Raw genomic sequence first — 22,042 nt, 5'->3', positions numbered from 1 at the left:
TGCTTTGAGTGGCCCAAGCTGTGTCTCGGTTTAGGGCTTTCCCTCCCTGCTATTTAACTCTTGTTTAACTGTGTAAAGTCCTCAACCAGACATTAAAAGACCCAAAGTCAGACCAAACCGAAGCCAGAGTTGCTGGGGCTGTATAAAAGATGTTCCACTATGGGAGAAATTGAGAGCCCAAGAGTGATGTTGGATGCTGTAAAACCAAGGATGGCTGGAGCATGGAGCAGGTGTGGGGGCCATATCACCTCCCAGCCCTCCTCACAAAACCCCAGGCTCAAAGTTTTTCTGAAAATCCTTTGGAATTTCAAATGGACAAGCAGCCTGAACTTCCCCAGGCAGCCAAATCCCACCACAGTATCCCCAGGCCATTGGGATGCTGGGCTGGCACCAGGCTCATTTGCAGATGAGGAGGAAACAAATTCCATCCCCTGGACACGTGAACCCTTTACAGGCGAAGTGCAATTACTACCAGAAAAATCACAGAAAGCAAAGGCTGGGAACAGCACAGCACTTATTTTTAATAACAGCTTGGTGTAATCTGCACACATTTCTCAAGCGACATCAGCCTTTTCCTGCCAAGGCCCCTCTTTAACCATATTTCTCTTGGAAAATTTCTGCCATGGCTCAAAAGCTCTGTGTGTAGACAAAGGCTGAGAGAGAAATGGGAAATTCAAAGGGATGGAGAACACATTCTTTCTTTATCTGCCTGCAACAAGCAACCTTGCCCTGTCCACTCTCTTGAAGCAGGAGGAGGAATGCCATCTCCCCCCAGGAATTCCCGAGGGATCTTCTAGCAGTAGACTCTTTGCAGGCTACATACAGAGTTTGGGGCCTGATGTCCCCACTAGTAACAGGGTTTGTGACTCGATGTCCCCGCTCCCTGCCTGGCAGTGCAGTCGGCTCTTTGAATGTATCAGCCCTGGCCAGCTCCCAGCGCAGAGCTGAGCCAGCATCCAGCCTTTTCAGGGGCTTGAGCCTCATCCAGAGCAGCTCCTGATTGAGCTTCCAAAATTTTGGAAAGCTCCTATTGATTTGGGGAGCTGAATTTAGTTTTGGCAAGTGCTTCACCCTCACACACACAGCTGCACAGCCCAGATCCAAGAGGGTTTTATGCCGTAGCTGTGCAAGGCCGACAAACAGCCACACAAACCCTGCATGAGGCTGTGCAAGGTCACTGCCACCTGCTGCACTTTCCCAGCCCACAGGGCAGTGATCATTACACAATGTGCTTAAGCTATGTTCTTCCCCTTAAAACAAGGGTGAGGGTGCTGCCCTGTGCTGCAGATCCCTGTCTGTGGCAGGGAACCTTTGCAAAGGTGGAGTATCACAGCACAGGCATCTGCTTGTCCTTGTCCCCCACCCTTCTCCCAGCCCGGTGCAGGATGAGCAGAGGGTGCACAGGCAGACCCCGGTCCCTTGGTGGTGCAGGGGCTGACAGTGACAGTCCCTGTCTGGGTCAGGTGTGACAGCTGAATGTAGGCACCTACAAAAATACCTATGGGATTGTCACCTCGGGGTAGTGGCAGGTGTTGGTGACACTGTTCTGCTCCATGCTGTTGTGCCGAGCACCAGCGACGTTTGGTGGGTACCCATTCCTGCTGAGACCACCCACCAGAGCCCATGCAGCGCCCACGGGGGTGAGCACCTCCTCTGCCATCCCCATCCAGGGAGCTGGAGGTCGAGGAGAGCAGAGACATTTGGGCTGGAGGGAACAACCAGGTGTTTTCCGCTCTGTTTCCACTGCAAACATGACCAAAAACCTGTCCATGGTGCCCACTGCACCCTGGTGTCCCCAGGGACCTGTTCCCCCGGCTGGAGAGACACAGCGGGGATGATGCCCTGGGCAGGGATCGGGGGGTGATGCCCGCAGCCCGGCAGGGATCGGGGGATGCTCGGGGATGCTCGGGGCGGGCGGCAGCGCGGGGCCGGCGGCGGGCGGAGCCCCCGGGGGTGGCGGATGGCGGCGCCGCCCCCGGCGCGGACACCGGGGCGGGGCGGGAGCGCTCGGTGCCGGCGGCGGCGCGGGGGGCGCGGGGCTCCGTCCCCGCCCGAGCGCGGCGCCGCTGCCGAAGGATGAGCTGCGGCCGGCCCAAGGACATGGAAGGTACCGGGCGCGGGCGGGGGGGCTCAGGTGCGCGGCGGGACGCGCTTCTCCCAGCCGCGAACGCGGTGGGTACGGACCTGGGGATCCGCTCCATCCGAGGGGCTGCCTTCCATATCTCCCCGATGCCGTCCCCTCCATCCTGGGGGTCTGTCAGTCCTCCATCCCCCGGTGCTGCCCCCTCCATGCCGGGGGTCTGTTCTTCATCCCTTCCCCGGTGCTGCCCCCTCTATTCTAGGGGTCTGCCTACCCTCGATCCCCGGTGCTGTCCTCTCCATCCCGGGAGTCAGTCCCTCCACCTTCCCCTTTACTCCTCCATTCCGGGGAGAGTGTGTCCCCGTGCCCTCCCCTTGATATTGTGGTGTACCAATGAAATGGGCTGGGAAATTTGGCAGGTGAGTGGACAGGGCAGACAGGCCTGGGGGTGCTGGAGCAGGGCACAACCCTAGGGAAGAGCATGTCAAGGTGGAAGGGAGCTCACTGCAGGCAGGGGTGTCCGTGGACTCCCACACCTGCCTCCTGCCAGGAGAACCTGCCCAGAGCTACCTGTCCACTGGATTCCTGTCCACTGCCCTCACCCCACACTCTCATGCTGTACCCATGGGAGTCTCAGAAACACAGATATTCCAAAGGCATGCACATTCCCCCGGACACTGTGCCCACTCCTTCAGCATGTGCCCAGGGTGGACGGAAAGGACATCTGCCTTTTGTTCCCTTCCACCTCCATCCTCGGGAGACACAAGCGGTGGGCAGCCACCAGCCTGAGCTCCATCCCTGTGCAGGGCTCCCATCTCGTCTCTGCAAGCAGAGAATTCAGAGGGAAGTGCTGGGGTGACACTCATCACACCCAGGGCCTGAGCCAAGTACACTACAGGGGAATCTGGAGAGGCTGGAACAGGTGTCAGTCTTCTTTGAGTCTGGTTTCATCTCCCTCAGATCTTAGGGAATAGCTCAGGGCAGGACCTGGTCCATCCTATAGACACAGCTTCAAAGATGAGGTGTGTTGGGGGATCCCAGAGATCATCACTGGGATTATCCCTGGAGGCTCCACCAGCACAATCAACAGCTCTGCCCTGCACCAGGGTGAAGCCACATGGAAGGGACAGAGGGGACCAGGGCAATGGCAATGCCAGCTGAGCTCATGGCTCATGCAGATAAAAGCAGGATGAGTCCTTCACAGATCTGCTCCCTGAACTGAGCAAATTCCCTGTCCAAGGAGTCCTCAGAGACTTCTGGCCCCATCCACCCTTCACCTGCCTGCAGGAACACAAGAGAGACGACCAGCTCCCGGAATCCACCTCCGATTACAGGCAAATCCCTCGTTGTATTTGGTGCTACATGTCTCTTTCCCTCCCAAATGCCATTCGACCACCCACCCTTAAGGGTCGTCGCACACGGGCAGCCAGGCAAACCAGCAAAGTGATTTCATTCCTTGTGAAGCTTGTTTCAAGCTTCTCCCATTAATCCCGGGAAGCCTGTCTGACCCCGGGAGGCCTGACTGCCCCCACTGCAGCTGCCTGCAGATATGGCCCCATCTGGAGGGAAAATCTGTGGGACAACCACAGGCGCGATGGCATCAAAGGCACGGAGATATTCCCTAGAAGTGGTGGCAGAGGACAGAGCAGGAGTCGGGCAGTCTTTGCCCGTCCAGGCGTTTGGCTCCCCTCGCTGTGCCCCTGCCTGCTCCTCCTGCAGCTTGGCACCCTGCCACCGTGTCCCCCGGGCAGGTCCTGGTCACCTGCGAGCAGGAAGCATCCACGGAAAGTCCGCTGGCAGCCGGTTTGCTGGTAGTGATCAGCCCGGGCCAACTCGGCACCCACATGGAAATGCTTTTGCCGGGGAATGCTGTCACATCCTGCCCCGAGGTGCCCAGCCACGGGAGGTTTCCCGTCCCTCTCCCCACCAGCAGCTGCTGCTGCTCTGAGCCTCTCCAGCACTCACGTTTCACCAGCCATAAAAGTGTCTGGAGAGGGAACGGGAGTGGAAACAGCGTTTAGCCTGGTGAGGGGAGGGAGCGGCGTCTGTCCCTGCCACTGCAGCAGACCCTGTCCCACCGCTGCTGGTCTCCCTGCGGTGACCCGGACCTGGCCTCCCCCTCCTGCGTGGCTGGAGAGATGCCCAAAATGGATCAAAGATCCATGGAAACAAGCCGGCAGCGATTCCCCGGCGGCAAGCAGGCAGTGGGGTGTCGCTCACAGGAGGCGGGCAGACGTGTCACAGGGGCCCTAGACCAGCTGGCAGGGACTTGGAATAGTGGGGTCACAGTGGCTGTGTGGAGACCCGAGCCGAGCTCTCCCCTCCTCACTCCAGCTCGGGCTCAGCCAGCCTGGACGTTCTTGCATTTAGCACAGCCTCTGTTCTGGGGGAACCCCACTTCTGCCCGGACCCCAACACGACCAAAGCCATGAGAGCTTTGGCCGGGAGCAGGTGCAGCCCACACTGAGCCCTTGCGGCCCCTCCCTGTTCAGGTTGTCCATCACCACGTTCCTTCGCTTTTCCTCCTGCACCCGACTGCCCTAAGCCACCGGTGACCCCGGTGCCGTGGCTCCGCTTGGCCCCAGGGCACTTTGATGCCCGCTGGGTGCAGTGTCCCCTGCAGCAGCCCCCCGAGGCTTCCTGTCCATCCCAGTGCCAGCTGGCCCTGCCGCCGGATTAGGCGGGAGCACGAGAGGAAAGCACCGAGCATCTCTCCGGATCAAACGCCCACGGGGCAGCGGGGAGGGGGTGTAATTCATCCCCCTCTCCATATGAGAGCGGCTCGGGGCCGCCCGGAGCTGGGATGAGCGTGCAGCCGGTGCTCTGAGGCAGTGGGCGGGAGGCGTTCGAGGGAATCAGTCAGGTGTGGACGAGGTATGAGGGGAGGCAGGGATGGAGCCGCACTCGTGACAGCGGTGCCGAGCGCTCACGCGCATCCCTCCTCCCGCCGAGATGCAGCAGGGCCGGCCATCCCTCTGCTGCGTCTCCACCATCCGCAGCTCGCAGGGACCACCCGAGCCAGGTGAGGGGTCTTCAGGGCACGGCCGGGGGGCAGTGGGGCCAGCGGGCCTGGGGAGAGATGCTGCATGTGCATTCCTGGCCGGAGGGCACAGCCTCCGGCGTAGCAGAGAGGGGCGGAAGGGGTGGAGGGCGGCTGGTGGCTCCTGGGGATGCTGTGGCTGGGCACAGAAAGGAGAGGAGAGCCCGTGTTGGATGTCACCTCATGCCCCTGCGTGGAGTCAGCCCAGGGCTGTCCCGACACAGAGCTCCTCTGTCCCCGTCCTTTCCTTGCTCTAAAATGCTCCCACATGCCCTGCTCAGCTCCCTCCCTACCGTCCCATGCCGAGTGCTGCCAGGTGATTGAAAGCTGGGACTCAAAGGGAGGACTGGAGAAACTGAGACTGTGGAGGAGTTGCTGGAGCCAGGGCCTCTGGGCTGCAGGGCAGCCACTGCCTGCTCCAATGGGGAGCCATGCCCCCAAAGCTTTTGGACCTGCTTTTCTTTCTGGCGCATTTTTCCCTTTGACTTTCACCCCTCTTTCCCATCTGCTCCTGCTCTTGAGGAGCAGAGACACCCACATCCTGCTGCTGGAGACAGACACTCCACAGCTCCCTATGGATATGGGTCCTGCTGATGGCCAGAGCCTCCTTCCCTCTACTCCCTGTAGCAAGTCCTGGGGAAGCCCTGGCACAGCTGAAGGGCACAACTCTGGCCTCCAGAGCTGCCAGGTTTATATCTGCCACAGCACCCAGTGGGATGGGCAGTTTCCAGCTTGGAAGTATCCCAGCACAGCTACAGTGCTCAGGGTGCCAAGGACAGGACAGTGGCATCTGAGACATCCTTGGCTGGAGGGAGCACAGCCCGCTCTGGTCCTCATTGACAGGCTCAGGGTGTCTGAGACTGTTGGAAGTCATCAGAGACATCCCCATCTCCTGGGACAGGTGCCGAGACCACCGCTGCCAGCCCTGCCTCTGCTGCCCACTGAGCCTCTCCAGGGATCTCTCTCCACCTGGTTTTCTCTAAAATCACTTCCCCAGCCATCCGATAGGTCCCCTGCCTCAGTTTCCCCATAGCAATCCTTCCTGCTGTGTGTGTTTAAGAAACAACTCTGTGTGATGTGGTCTGGGTGTTCTGGGACAACCCTTTTCTGCTCTACCTTGACTTTTTTTGGCCAGTTGTTCTCCTATTGCATGGAGGTATACCTGAGGGGTGTCTTTGAAACCTCTTCCCTCCTAAAACCCACGAATTAAGAAAATGAGTTGCATGAGGATTTCTCCAGCCCTCCTGCTCTCCCAGGGTGGTTTGTCCTGGAAGCGGGTCTTCTTTGGGTGCTGCTCTGCTCTTGGAGGTGGTTCCTGACTTGTCTGGTTCCCCGTGGTGGGAGCAGGTGAGCTGGGGGATGCTCTGGTCTTTGCTCCCGCGGATCAGAGCTGCTTATGTCAAGCTGTCTGGCTTTTATCCGGAGCAGACAGAGCGTGAGCCCCTAATACCCACTCACCCTCCTCCTATGGCAGCTGGGTCCCTTCAGCCCCCCTCAAAGGAAAGCTTTGCAACCTCTTTGTAACCCCAACAACCCCAGCTTGTTAAAACACAAGGAATTGGACTTCAACGACCTTTGTGGGTCCCCTCCAACACAGGATATCCTATGACTCTATGAATAAGGGACAAGAAGCACTCATTGTGGGTGAATGTCTCTTCCTGGTCATTATTGAAGGGCTGGTGTGTGTTCAGCCACCGCTGGAGTGCACAGTAGCTGTCCCCAGGCACACATGGTCTGTGCTGGGGGACCAGCCTGCATTCCCTTTTCCATCAGGCTGCACGGGGAGGGTTTCTCTGCTCCTCTTCCCTGGGTAGTGGCAGTTTGCTGTTAGGCTGGACCATGGGAAGCAGCTTTCCTGGGCCTTCTCCCAGTCGCTGTCCCAGCAGAGTGGCAGTGACAAGCAGGAGGTTCTCACCACGTGCCAGGTGCTCGGCTGGCGGGTGTCAAAACAAACGTCGCTCGTGAGGGGTTTGTGTGGGCAAACATCTTGTCGGGTGCCTGCTGGATCCCAGCGCCAGCTGGCGGTTCCTGGGCTGGTGGATTTTCTTCTTGGCAATGGGAAAGGAAGGCAGGAACGGGGAGTTTTTGGAGACGGGGGCCCACAGCTTGTGTTCAGCGCATCCTGTGGGGTAAAAAAGGCACTTTTGGGTGCCCAGGCATGGGGTGGATGGGGCACCACGGCCGTCTCTCACCCCCCTTCCCTCTGCAGCCGCCGCTGCCGCCTCTGCTCACTTCAGCTTCTGCCGCAGCCTCCTGGAGCACACGGTGTCGGCCGAAAACCTCAGCTACCGCCTGCAGCGCAACCCGGGCAGCAGCCTCACCTGGCACGACGGCCGCAGCCAGCGCCCCGACGGCGGCCGCACCGTCAAACTCCTGCGGCAGCCGGGCACCGAGGGCTCGCAGGTACCCCACACCCCACCCCGGGCACGCCAAGGGGACACGGCTCCTTGTGTCTGCCACACCCCCACAGGAGCATCTCCTCTTGGCCTGCAGGATCAGGACTTCAGACCTGGTTCTGTTGAAAGTCTTCATGATTATTGGGGATTTGGTTTATGGTAACATAAATAAATGTCTTAGTGTTTTCATCAGGCCTCGGGCTGTGCTGGGGTGAGTTCTCCATGTCACCTCCCCTCTGTGCATCACCTGCCCTCCCACCTGGAGCTGGCACTTAATACCATTTTGCATTAAGTATGCCAGGACCAAATTCCTTATAATGCCTTAAAATCGCTGAGCATTTGTGTATGTCCCTTAGCCAGGTTTGGACCATTGTCCTAAAATTTGAAACTTTATTGTACTATGGAGACTGAGCCAAAAGTTTCCATCCATTCACTGCTGCACAGACACAGGAAGAAATATCAACTTTGCAGGTGGCTCCTGGTGCTTTCCAGCCCCTCCTTAAGGCCCTGGGAGTCAGGTTCAGAGGTGGCACATGCAGACAGTGAATGCTGGAAAGAAAACGGGAAATCCAACATCCTGGCTTCCAGCTGCCAACATGGAGAGGCTTTTATATCACAGGGCCTGTCTGGTTTGGTTTCAGAAGGGAGCAGGGACCCCACAGGGATGGGTATAGTCGTGATGCTCTCAGGAGCAGCAGTCCCAGGGGACACAGTGTCCCATGTGCTGGTGGCACTGTCCCATCACCTCCAGGTGGCTCCTGCATGGGGACACACCAGCCGCTCTCCAGCTGCCAGATGTGGCTTATCATGGTTCTCCCTCCTCCACCTCTATGTGCTGCCCAGAAGGATTTAGTGAAAGGTTCTTAATTTGCCATAAGCAAAGAAAAATGCCAGAGCAAAGGGAGGTGACGCAAGTTGCTCCTTGCAGTGCCCAGGGATGGCTCCCACGCCCCGGTTCCCCCAGCCACCTCCTGCCTTGCTGCCAGAGCAGCCTCCCAGCCTTCCTGCCTGCTCTCCTCCACACCGGAGCGCGATATTCACGGCTGAGAGTTTATCAGAGAGACAGCGCGGCTCAGCCGGCTGGAAAACAAACCCATGATCCCTTACACCTCCCCTGCCCCTCTGGGGAGCGCAGGGACTCACTTGGGGACCCTCCATGGGCAGCGGGGAGTGCACGCCGAGCAGGCAGTGCGGGGTTTAGGGATGCCGGGGTGGTCCCGCTGCAGGGCTGGTGAGTGATGTGCGTGCAGCCGTGTGCGTGCCCAGGGAGATTGCCAGTTGTTTGTCACCTCTTTCCCCGTGCCTCGGAGGGTTATTTGGATAATAGCTGTGGGAAGCTCGCGGTAAGCTCCCGGGAAGCTGGTTGTTATTCCCCCCAGCCCCTCCGCTTCTCATCATCACTCGTTAGTGAATCCAGAGAGCAAATCGCCGCCTCCTCCTCCTCCCCACGGCACACTCTCCGCCGCGCTCAGCCAAGTGTGAAGGAGCCGCGCAGCCGGCGTGGGCTGGGGCTGCTCCCGCGGGCAGGCCACTCCCGGGATGCGTCTGGTGGAGCCGGGCAGCTGCCAGGGTCTCCCCCTAAGGTGAGGGTTTAGCTCGGAAACTACATCCTGCGCATCATCTATTGGATTTTTCATCTGCTTTGGAGGCGGACTCCTTACTTATTAATGTACAGCCTCCCAACTTCGCCTTCTTCCCTCTCTCTTGAAGGTTCTCAACGAGCTCTGCTTGAGGAACAACAGTTCCTTTCCGAGCTCAAACGCTCCCCTGGGCACAGGCAGCGGCCCCACCAGGCTGCCCAGGCTCCATGGCATTGCCTGGGACACATCCCAGCCTTCCACTGCCTCCTCTGCAGCATCTCTCAGGAATGCATCATTAGTTTCAGTAACTGCGGGGTGTCTGGAGTCCCTCTTACACTAATTATCCCTGCTCCTCTATTAGACATGCTTAATTAGCCAGCGTTCACACGCAGAGGTCGATGTTGGCACACCGCGGGCCACACGCTGGCGACCTTTCCCATGCCGGTGTGTCGTGCATCAGCTGCTATTCCTGCTCTGTCCCTGCCGTGTCGAGGGCATGGGTGAGCCATGGCAGCTCAGTCCCCTTGTGTTGTGGGATGCAGGGATGCCTTTTCCACCCCAATTTGCCTGTGATCCAGCCCAGGACAATGCCAGCAACTTGGGCACAAGTGGATGCTTTGGAGTGACGATGTTTGCTGGCACTGCTCAAGGATGAAATCCCAGCATCAACAGCAGTGGAGAGCTACCCAATCTCCCCTGGGTGCTAAAAGCAGGGGAAGGGAGATTCCTGCATCCTCCAGCCCCATTTCCCAGCCAACCTGGAGGATTCCCTAGGAGAAGCAGGCTTGCTCCCCTGTGCAGTCACAGCTCGAGGTGTATGATTTGCTCTGTACAAGACAAGTCCAGGCTGCAACAACCTTGTGAGGCCAGAGTAGCTGTGATGGGGGAGAGAAAATGGAGCTGCCAAGCAGCTCAGGGTGAGACTGGGTGGCTCAGAGTGAGACTGGCCACTGCAGCAGACATCTGGAGGGAGGGAAGGTGGGATGGAGGGATGCTGTCACATAAGCCCGTCTCCCTGTGGGCATCACTCAGTACTGTTCATGGCATTGCTCAGCAATGGTGGTGGAGAGTGGCCAGGGCACACTGGGGTGCTGGGGACTCTGCTTTGTCCCGGGTGTCTGAGCATAGCACTACCCCAGGAACAGGCTGTAGGATTCGGAGGTGGCCTTAGACACCTGCAAGGCTGCAGGACTTTGTTGTGACCAGTCAACTCAGGGACGAAGGGGATTGAGAAGGAGAGAAAGGGAGAGTCCTTCCTACTCCAGGGCATCAGCTGGCTGTTGGCTGCTTTCCTGGGGACTTCTGGTGGGGATGAGTTTGCACCAGTACCAACATCTGCTGGGGATGGCTTTGCACCAGTTCCCACTGTCCTCCAGGATCTCACTGGCTTCCTCCCCACTGAGAGCTTCCAGCAAATGCCCATCTCTGCCTGGTGAGGTGGGGACCCTGAGGACCCCTCAGGACATCTCCTGAGCCTGTGCAGTGCTGTTCTGGGCTGGGGGACGTGTAGGGGAGGCGAGCAGGGTCTCTTGTCTGCAGCAGGAGGGCTGGGAAGTTTAAAGTATTGGGTCTATATACGGCAGGACAACCAGCTCGACCTCCCATCCCCACTTTCCCTGCCTTCCTTACGGGTTTCTCTGCTTTCAGGGTGAGCCCAGAGATGCCAGAGGATGTGAAGCCAAAGCATCACCACAATCCTATGCAGCCAACCAGCATCTGCCTCATCCCCATGGACAGATTTCCATTTTCATCCTTGCAGGGCTGAATCCCACTAACTCCCTAATATAATTAACTAATCTCCTCTCCCACTCCCCTCAGGTCCGTGGCTGTGACCACTATGGCATTTACCACACCAGCCCCACGCTGGGCAGCCTGGTCAAGCCAGTGGTGCTGTGGACCCAGCAGGATGTGTGCAAATGGCTGAAGAAGCACTGCCCACACAACTATCTCATCTACGTCGAGGCGTTCTCCCACCACGCCATCACAGGTACAGTGTGCTCCTGGGAAAGGCTGTTTGGACATTGGTTCAGGAGACAGATGTGCTCCCCATTTCTGTCCCCTCTCCCCGTGAGATGCAGCCAGGGTGAGAGCAGGAGGCACAGTGACACTGCCCACTGGGCAGGAGGCATCTGCCACAGGGTGAGTTCCAGGACAGGCTGGAGGGTCTTTAAAATTATTAAATTGGTTTATAAGATAGGGAAGAGTCTTCTCCTCACTTAGCCAACTATAATAAGAACAATATTTTTAAAGTTTTTAAATACTGAAAATTTTTGCGGAAGGGAAAAATCTCTGCCCAATTGGAGTCCAAGATTCAAAGGTCTTTGTCCAGGTCCAAATCCAACTCCCAATCAAGTCCTTCCAGGACTTACCTCTAGGATCTACTCCCTCCCCCTTTGCTCCCAGGGACTTTGACCTCTGTGTAAGAGCATCATTCCAGTCTAACTTCAATATGTGCAAGGCCAGACTGAGCTCTGCCAGGACCAGAGGATGGTGGCAGGGAAGTGAGGGCAGGAACTGCCTGGGGGGGATGCAAAATCCTAATGCAAGAGCTCAGCCAGCCCTTGCTCAGGCAACAAAAGCAGCATTAGTGAGTGTATGCTGGGAAGCAAGGACAAAAGCAGGTTTAAAATCCCTCCTCTAATAGCCCCAGACTGGAGAGAAGTGGCTCTGTGGGGACAGGAGCGCTAATGCGTTGTGATGGGCACCCCCATTCCCCGGGGATGACCAGCCCACATGGGGACCCTGCACTCGGAAAACATCTCCTCATGTGGGAGGTGGAGCGGAGAAATGGAAAGCTGCTGCCTGCGGGGATGGGTTACAGGATTGCAGTGCCGGTACCTGTCAGAGGCTGGGGACATGAGCTGCCACCCGGCGCTCTCTCAAACCGAGGTCACAAATCAGAATGGTTTGGGTTGGAAAGGATCTAAAAACTCATCTCATTCCACCCCCTTGCCATGGGCAGGGACACCTTCTGCTAGACTGGATTTTTCCAAGCTTTGTCCAGCCTGGTCCTGAACACTTCCAGGGCTGGGGCAGCCACAGCTTCTCTGGGTAACCTCTGCCAGGGCCTCACCACCCTCACAGGGAAGAATTTCTGCCCAATATCCAGTTTAACCCTATCCTCTGCCAGTCATTCCTCCTCGCCCTGTCACTCCACACACTACTCCAGGCAGTGAGGGAGCACTCCCTCCTCATTCCTTCACTCTGCTGGGCTCCCCTTTGTGTTGCCCTTTCCTGGAGCCATCCCCCGGCTGCACGGGGCAGGTCAGGCACTGAGCCATTCTGTGTCTGCAGGCCGGGCGCTGCTGCGGCTGAACGGGGAGAAGCTGCAGCGCATGGGGATCGTGCTGGAGACGCAGCGCCAGGAGGTCCTGCAGCAGGTCCTGCAGCTCCAGGTGCGAGAGGAGGTTCGGAACCTGCAGCTGCTCAGCCAAGGTAGGACCAATGGGGCAGCCAGGGGAGGCTCCGGGGCTGGGCTGGGTTGTGACTGTTCATGGAGCACAGGGGTGAGCTGTGGTGCACAGGCTGCCACACGCAGCCCAAAATCCATCAGTGGCCTTTTGCACGGAAGGGAAGTGATTCTCCAGGGCTGGCAGTGGGTGAGCTGTGACGCGCCACCCTGCAGGCTGTTTATTCCTTCCTCTCCCACCTTGTTCCAGCTTCTTTTGGAAATGTCTCCTAGCTGATCCGTCTGTTTGGCAGATTGCACCAACACTGTGAACCAAGCTCCTCTGGGACGGGCTGTGCACCGCCGATATGAGACCTGAGCCACACGCTTGGAATAAGAAGAGACACTCCAAGCTTCCCAGGCACTCCAGGGCTCCTCTTCTGCTTCTTCCTTCTCTTTCTTTTAAAGGAATAATTCCTGTGCAGGGATGGAAGGTTTCTTCCAGCAGACACGGCTCTTGGGTGGAGGAAAATCAGCAAACCAGCTGCTGGGACAGATGATGAACTTCCATCCACCTGAGCCTGACAATTCCCAGGGAAAGAGATGGAAAAAAGGAGATGGCAAAAGGCAGGGCTCAGCACTGTGGAGAACAGGAATGCAGTGATTCCAGGGACAGCTTGGAGCCATGTGCAGGACACTGAAGCATTATGCACTTGGGCAACATCCCAGCACCCGGCAACTCATGTCCATGCTTTGGAGCTTATTTAGGGAGCTTTGGTTTCCTCATCAGACTGGGCTGTCTTCCAGTGTCCGGGGAGGTGACGTTATCAGTAGCAAATAAGATGATACAACCGGCCAAAAGAATTCAAAGCAGGGCCAAGACCCAAGCACCCAGCTCCACTTGGTGAGTTAAAAAAGGAGCTGAGTCATCAGAGCTGAAAAATCTGGGAGTAAAAGCAGAGTTGGATGCACCAAGAGGGTGCCATGGCCTGGAGGAAGCTGTGCCAGGACCTCATCTTTCAACCACAGGGAGACAGGGGAGCCCGTGCAGGGGCTGGGGGGAGCAGGCAGGGATGGCGTTGGGGGGTGATGGGTGCTACCCAGGGTGGGGTTGGGGGATCACTGGGTGCCAGGCCCTCCCCAGCCCCCATGGTCCTGCTCTGCTCCATGCTCCTACCAGTTCTGCAGAGCTCTGCTCACCCAGGCATTTTCAGGTTCTTGTCCTGACCTCCTGCCCAAGTGCTGGTGATGGTGTCACCAAAGCCAGGCACCTTCCTGGTGACCTTCACCATCATTGCAGTGAAAGTGTTTTCTGTTAGACCCCCGCCACCTAAACTCTCCCATACAGAGCTACAGACTGCCCTTGTGGGCAGATGAGGAAAATCCATGTGTAAATCAGGATTTTTGGCAAGGGTGGATGCTGTCATCTCCCCACATTCCACCTCAAGTGATGAGGGTAGGGCTGTGGTTCATGGGGGTCCAAAAACAGCAGCACCCCAAAACCCCTGGGGCATTGGGACGTGGAGGCAGGTCACAGTGCCCCCCAGCCAGCACCCTCCTGCCTGCTTCTGATACCTTGAGAGGCTACCTAGAGCAGAGACTAGACAGTGTTAAAGGAATAAAGTAGGTATTTATTTTAAAAGGCCTTCAAAGGATGCACCTTGGGCAGCATAAGAGCCCGGCTGATGCTCCACCCAAGATGGACAGCAGGTAACACTTTTTCACACTTTTATAAGTTTTGATCCATTTACATACTGGGGTTAATTGTCCAATTACAGCTTCAGGTTGTGAAGTTCCATCCTCCCAGACTGCCCTCCTCAATTTGCTGTCATTTATACTTTTTGGGCCCAAAGCTGCAACGGTGTCCTTGGTTCTGGGGCTGGAAAAGGATTGTTTTGTCTAACTACACTGTGAAGAGAACTTGCTAACACTTTATATGAATTTCAGAGTTATATACAAATGCAGTACAGAATCTGGAAAATATGAAAGCAAAAACTTAAGGCATCACTTCTCTGCTGGTAATAAATGAGACTGTTATTTTAACTCACTGCTCTTCTGACTCTTCCCACACCTGAACCTGTGAGTTTGGTCCCTTCAGTCCTTCCTGGATATGCTCAGGAGATGTTTGCAGCCCTAAATCCCTCCATACTAGTCTGAACATCTTCCCTCTCTGCCTGTGGGTCAGGGGTCTGTGACCCTCAGCTCCCTCTGCAGGGAAGCAGCTCCAGAGCTTTGCTGTGTGTAGTCCCCAGTACCCCAGGACGCAGGAATTAGAATTTCCTCCTGTTTCCATACTGACCTTTTCAAATATGCAACAAAATTTGCTCTTCTCACCTCACCGGAGACTCAGGAGCAACAGAGCTGGCAGAATTTCTTGAGCTTTAAGAAAAGGGAAAAGAAAGCAGGAAAAAGCCCGTCTTCCCCACGGTGGGGTTTGTTTCTGTCCTGTGGGGAGCCAGGGGGCAGTGGGAGTGGTGGGCAGGCACAGGAAGCTGCAGGGTGATGAGAGGACCAGAAGCCCAAACAGATCAGGGCTGCAGGTGTCTGCACATCGTTAGAGGGAGACGCTGAGCTTCTCTCCAGAGCCTGGGAACTGCACAGGGAGAAATGTCTTCTCCAGGCTCCAGCTGGGCTCATGCAGTAAGTTGGTGGAGATTTGGCTTGGAATGCAGCTGGGGTGCACAGAGCAGTGCTGGGGCTGCCCCGGACCCTCTGGAAAAGGCAGGGCTCCCCCCAGATCCTGCCCCAAAACCCGGCTGGCCCTTGCTGTACTCGTGAGGATGCTCTGGCTCCCTCCAGCTCCTCAGCATGGAAGAAAGGAGGCACATAAGAAAGCAGAAACCAGACCAATTACACTCGGCCAGAGCCCCAACCATGGCCCCTGTTTGGATATCTTTCTGACACCCACCAGCACAGAACGAAGTGGAGGAGCAGAGTGAAAAAATGTTCCCAGGGCTGGCAGGAGGATGCTATCCTGCCCCCAGTCCCTGCTCTGTGTCTTTGCCCTGATGAGGATGGGGATGTGGAGAGCAGAGCATCTTTCCAGGCTGGCTCTGAACTGCTGCTCTGGCAGTGTCTGGTGCCACCTAATGCCCATGACTTGTCCAAGAAACACCCAGGACTCTGCCCAAGGCAGCAGGGATGCATCCAGAGCAGCCCTGACATGGTTTTGACTTGGGTAGCCCTGGACATACAGCGAAATGTATCTGCATGGTGGATTCAAGGAAGGACAGTTGTCCTCATGGGTGAGAACTCGGGGTGGTGAGTATTGCACCAGGCCCCTGGGAACTGGAGGCAGATGCTGCTCAGGATCCTCTCAGACTGAGGCACAGCTTGGTCACTCCTCATCTTTTGCTGAGCAAGAAAAATACCTTCTACTTGTCCAGCACTTATCTGCCAGTGATATTCCAGGCACTGCCCCAAAACAAACAGCGCCGACAATGAAACACAGATGAATCAATTCATGAAATATTAAAACCAGACAACAATTAAAGTAAACAGAAAACACCAGCAAGTATCATTCAGTCCCCTGCAGCAGGCAGGAGGATGCACCAGGGCACAGGGACAGGCAATGGCCACACAACTCCTGTCTCTAATAATTTTTTTTTGCCACTTTATTTGTTGGAAATTGTTTTGAATAAGAGGGCCAAAGTGTCACTGGCATCAGGAGTTATGTTCAGCATCTTCTTAGAAAGGAACAATCCAGCAATCCCTTCCCAGTGGCAGAGGCAGTTTGCAGATTCCAGCAAGGTTTTCAAGCAGAAAATAAAAAAGCCAGCAGAGATGCCCATAGAAAATGCATGCAAATTTGTCTGAGTAATTACTGAGCCTGGCTTGATGATGTAAACTCCTCCAGCTCTGAAGCACTGCTGATTGTGGCAGGGAATGCTCCCCATTCCTCCAACCCTGAAATCCACATCAGGTGCTGAAGGCAGCCTGTGCTGTCCCTGGCTGAGTGGGGTGGGAGGACACACTGTGCTGGGCACAGGGGTGGCAGCACCTGCCACTGGCTCTGCTGAGTTGGAGCCAGTTTAAATTGGAATGCCTGTCCCCAGTGGATTGCACACTCGATCTAATTAGGACCCTGTCATCCCATCAGGTGCACAGGGAGGATTGCAAACCACCCCAAGTCACTGGATGGGAAGCTTGACGTGAGCAACAGGTGCTGGCAGCCCAGTAAGCCAGCCTTGTCCTGGGCTGCATCCCCAGCAGCATGGCAGCAGGGAGGGGGGCTTGTCCCCTCTGCTCTGCTCCAGAGGGACCTCACTTGCAGAGCTGTCTCAGGTTCTGGGGATCCCAACATCAAAAAGTTGTGGAGCTGCTGGAGTGAGTCCAGAGTACAAACCCAAAGATGCTCCAAGGGCTGGAGAACTGCTGCAATGAAGACAGGCTGAGAAATCTGAGGGTGGTAAACCTGGAAAACTGAAGGTTCTGGTGAGATCTTAGAGCCACTTTCAGTGCCTAAAGGAGATGAGTGTCTTTGAAGAGCATGAAGTGACAGGACAAGGGGGAATGGCATTAAACCAGCAGAAGAAAGGGTTAGATTGGATATTAGGAGGAAATTCTTCCCTGTGACAGTGGTGAGGCACTGGCACAAACTGCTAAGAGTAGCTGTGGCTTCCTCAACCCCAGAAGGGTGCAGCAGCCTGGAAGGGCTGCCTAGGTGCTGCTCCAAGTCAGAGCATCCCAGGGAAGAGTGAGGCACCAGCAAAACAGCCACTCCTGGGATGCTCCAACAGCCACATCCCAGCTCTGGCACACCTCCCTCTGCCTCATGCCATACCCATGGTCCCCATCCCACTGCCTGGTGCTGGAGGACAAGACAGGAACACACACACAGAGTCTCACAGCAATGATGGCAGAAGTCTTCTGCTCCAGTATGTTCTTGCTGCACATCCAGGACTAATCAATCTTGATTTATTGCTAATGAACTTGAAAACAGTGTTGGGATGGATCAGGTGCCACTCAGGGTGAGATGGATAATATAATTAAGATTTCCTCAAAGGTCCCGTTTTTCTTACCTTGTTAATTAAGCTGATGTGGGGCCCTCCATGCAGAATACATAATGAGAGGCTGCCAAGACAGAGCTGGCTGTTAATGGGAGGTGATGCAGGGAGAAATGCTGGCCTTGACCACAGGGCTGGAGACATTTGGACAGCTCTTTGGTGTCTTGGCTACCCAGAGCAGTAAAGATCTGATCTCTGCTGAGAATTCACCACATGCTTAGCCCAAATCCATTTGGAGCCCACAGGGCAGAGTGTGCAGTCACAGGGACGCAGGTGGATGGGCTCATCCCTGTTCAGGATAGCCTGAGCATCGTGGCAGAGCACACCAAAGCACAGCCCAGGGTGTGGGGACAGGGCATTTCCTGCAGAAGTCCATGAGCAGCCCTGTGGCCTCAAGCAGCAGCTCTCACCAGGGCTGGAGCCTGTGGTGCGAGGAGGAGGGGAAGCTGCTCCACTCCCCATGGCACAGACACGTTTTTGGTACTTGCACTCTGGTGGTGACTTATGACAATGAATTAATGGCCTCTTAATAAGGGTGACACTTGCCTTAATTAGAAAGTATCAGAGCAGGGATAATTGCTTTATTTCATTTTGTTTCCCTATATTACTTCCTTCATTTTTGGTCCTCATTCTCAACTGCTGGATGCCCTCTGAATGCTCTGCCTCCCCAGAGCCAGAAACACTCCCAGGGCCAGTGGGCATGATACAGAGGCAGGAAAGATGGAGAGAAGTGAATGTGGGTATGGCTGTGGTGCTTTCACTAGGACAAGGATGGAGAGGAGTGAGTGCACATGCAGCTGCGGTGCTGCTGCTTTCACCAGGGTGATGCCAGGTTTGCAGGTTTGCTGGCAGCACCTGGGCAGGGTCAGAGCCTGTTTGCACTGGGGCTGGTGGCACATGAGACCACCTGGCAAGGCTGGAGTAAGGGGGAGGCAGCATCCACAGGCTGGAAGCCACCAGAGGGAAGGCAGCAAGTGGTGGGGGTCAGGCAGCCCAGGGAAGGCAACAGGACTGAGACAAATAATTGATCCAAAACAAGTATCATTTGGATTGAGCAGATCTGCTCCCCAGCCTGGATGCACCAGCAGCTTTGCTGCAAAGCCAAGTTGAACATCCACAGAATTTCACTTGTGCCTTTTTTGGAAAAGACAAGTTTGGGCTTTGGTTTTGACACAACAATCCCAAGCAGCACATTTGCACAGGCTGTTACTGGGTCCTCCAGGAAAATCCTTCACACCCCCCACAGAAAATGAGCCTCTCCACTTCCTATCAGACGATACATTTTCTAAGACTAGGAAGCGTTTGATGAAGCCACATAACTTCATCACCAGTCCTGTCCTGCATCTCTGCAGCTCCCACTGTCCTCCATGGGGCTGTTGGTGCCCTCGGCTTAGGATGGGTCCCTATGGGGAGTGCCCCCATGTCCCTACAACCCTGTAAATCATAAACAGCAGCCTCAGGGCTGCTGGGAGCTTTACAGCTCCTCCTTGAGGCAGGAGCTTTTCCCCCCTTAGCCTTCCCTCTTTGCGCTGCATCCGTTTTGCTTTGTTGCCATATCTAAAATTGAATCTGTTTGGATTTTCTCTCGCTCTTCTTTTTTTTTCTTTTTTTTCCCTTTTGCTTATATTTTCTGAGTGCATTCAAGCACAGGGGGGGAGGGGGGGATAATAAAAAAATCCATCAGCATAATTCCTGGCTGTCGGAGTGATAGCAGGCTCCGGTTTCCAATCAGCGGCCCGGGCTGTGGAGCAGCGTGCGGGAGGAGGCTGGGGCTGGCCCGGATGCTGCCGCACAAACCAGCTGCAAATCCCTCTTTGTTCGGGAATCACTTTCCTTCAGCCGGACCAGCCTCTGCACAGCCCGTCCTGCCGATGTGTGAGCATGTGGCTGCTCCAAGGGGCTTTGTCCCCCTGCCACTCCAAAGATAAAAGGGGATGCAGCAGCTGGCTGCGATCCTTTATCCCAGGATAAAGCCTTGGGAGGCAGGGAATGCCGAGTCTCCCATGCTGGATCTGGGCATCAGTCATGCCCTTTCCCTGTCTCTGTGCCTGGTGCACAAGGCTCAGCAGACACGGGCTGAGGTCTGGGCTCCCAGTACTCCCAGTGTTCCCAGTGCTCCCAATCCCACGCATTAAGCATCTCGCCATCTCACCAGTGGAGAGGCTGGCCCTGCACACCACCATATGCACAGCAGTTAGTGGGAGTTTTGGGATGTCTCCAGAGCAGCGACATGGGGAAGAGGCTTTGCACACACAACACTCATTTTAAGAGACTTAAGGGTCTGAAGGGTGCTGCTGCAGCCCATTTGTCAGACACTGGCATAGGCTGCCCAGAGAAGCTGTGGCCGTCCCATCCCTGGAAGCATTCAAGGCAAGGTTGGACACAGCTTGGAGCAGCCTGGTGTAGGGAAGGTGTCTAACTGTGATTCTAAAATGTGGTTTACATTACTTTTTAAAGTGTAAATGCCCCATCAGCCAGCCCTATTCTGAGCAGGGGGCATTGTCCTGCCTCCAGATCCCAACATCCCAAGAGGATCTGCATCCAGAAAGACACTTTATTTCCTGCCTTTCCTTAGAGGGTGGTTTTTACATTTGTGGAATTTTAAACTCTTGGCCAGGTGTCTTTACAAGCCAGAACTGACCCCTTGTCAGGGATACCCAAATTGCTTCTGGACCGGGGTGGAGGTCACTGTGTTGGCTGCATCCTGGCAGGCACAGGGCAGCTCCAGGGAGATCTGCTCAGCACCAGCACGAGAGGCTGGAGAAGCAATGTCAGGACTGCATGTAGGGTGGCAGCAGCTCACTGATACAGGCTATATAATTGGGTTTTCCCTCATCTCTTCTTCCTGGGGTCCGTATAAATTTAATTTACATGCTCAGTGGCTCGGACTGCTTCATCCCTGCTGCCAAGCACCTTCTCCAGCATTTACAGTTGCAGTGTGTGCTTGGGTGTTGCTCCTTGGCCTCCTCCTGCCTCGTGTGGTGGTAACGGTAGGGACAGTGGGGACAGGGGGCCAGAGCACTGGGAATCACCACGTGGCCCCTCCACAGCATCATGCTGGCTTGCAAGGATGAGCTCTCATCCACAACCCACCTCTGCAACAACGCCATGGTGCAAGAGGAGATATGATGGTTTCCCATGAGCACATGGAGCCCCTATTTCTCTTCCTCCTCCTCCTCCTGCCTTTCCCAGCACAGCTCTGCCTATGAAACAAAGCACCCCTCAGCATCTGCTTAACATTTGCTGTTCCTTTCAAGTCCATTCCTTGGCCCCCTCTGCTCAGTAGATCCTGAAAATAACAACGTGGGTGCCATTATATTGCACAATTTCAAAGGTTTGCACCTGACCCAGCCTGTAGCTGCTCTCCCTGCCCCTGTCTAACCCCGGGGTGGCCAAGCTCCCCTACCTCCCCTCACCCTCATCCCCTTCCCGGAGATGCAAAACCGTGATTTGTGGATGCAGAAAATGGACATGGTGGCAATTCAGCACACGTGGAGCAGCTGTCAGGATGAGTGATGGGCACGGCTTACAGCAAGGAGGGGACCCTCGAAGATGCTGAAGGTGCTGCCTGGTCTCAGCCAGCACGTGGAGCTGCCCGATAGCCACCTCCAGGCAGCCGAGCTCTCCCGGGAGGCAGCTCCCAGGCTGGGAAGCGAGGCCGCCTCGGATATGCCTCGTTTTATACAAAGAAGGTGGGTTGTGCCCGTCCCTCCCACCCTGCTGAGCACCCTCCGCTCCACCGATAATCATACCTAGCAATTACACCGAGCATTCCCTGCTCTCTGCAGACGTTAATTAAGCTCTTTTCCCCGCAATGGAGACAAAGAGGGGAAAACCGCGGGGAAACTCCCGGCTTGGGTTGGGCTTTTTTTTTGCACAACTGTGCCACAGGGCCTCCCAGTTCCCGGCAGCACCGCAGGAGCCACACGCCGGTAATGGCAGGCAGAGTGGCCCTGACAGCAATACCTGCTCTGGGTTCTGCTCTCACCTAGAAAAATTAATGTGAATTTCCCTAATTTCTGGGCTACTGCTGGATCCTGGTGTGGCTATGCATTCCCGCAGCCAGTAACCAATGCTGGCTCTGCCCTGCGACACCTCCCAAATGCCACCAGTTCTGCAGGGGTGACATGCCAAGCCTGGGAGCTGGGAAACTGCCCCATGGACATTGTAACAGGCACACAGCCAGCATCATTCCCAGGGGCTGGGATGACTTTACAAGGGGACCTGGAGCCCCCGGGGTTTAGATGGATTGATGGATGGGTGGGGAGGTCATCCTACCTGCTCCTTTGCGGGCAGGATGATGGACGGGATACCCTGGAGAGAACAGTGACATACAGGACACTGCCGACACCTTGGAGGGTAGGATGATGGGCAGCACACCCTGCAGGAAAGGATAACGGGCAGGGCACCTTGCCGGGCAGAACGACGAGCAGGTCATCCTGTCTGCATCCTGGAGAACAGGGTAAGGGGAAAGGTGTCCCGCCTACGACCTGGAGGGCAGGACAACGGGGAGGACACCTTGGAGGGGAAGATGACAGGCAGGACACTCAAC

At 55.9% G+C, this 22,042-nt stretch overlaps 1 protein-coding gene across 1 annotated transcript; it reads left to right on the top strand.

The window, feature by feature from the left end:
• Positions 1-5,032: 5,032 nt before the first annotated feature.
• Positions 5,033-13,538, top strand: SAMD10 (sterile alpha motif domain containing 10). The gene is made up of 5 exons (XM_066330442.1): positions 5,033-5,102; positions 7,330-7,523; positions 10,915-11,083; positions 12,391-12,531; positions 12,799-13,538. Exons 1-5 carry the CDS (start codon positions 5,033-5,035, stop codon positions 12,861-12,863), a joined length of 639 nt encoding a protein of 212 aa, XP_066186539.1. The 3' UTR covers positions 12,864-13,538.
• Positions 13,539-22,042: the final 8,504 nt, after the last annotated feature.

Source organism: Sylvia atricapilla, chromosome 16 (genome assembly GCF_009819655.1).
Source record: "Sylvia atricapilla isolate bSylAtr1 chromosome 16, bSylAtr1.pri, whole genome shotgun sequence".
NCBI classification, from domain to species: Eukaryota; Metazoa; Chordata; class Aves; order Passeriformes; family Sylviidae; genus Sylvia; species Sylvia atricapilla.
Note: the sequence above shows the minus strand (reverse complement) of the source record. Positions and strands in the feature narration are given on the sequence as shown.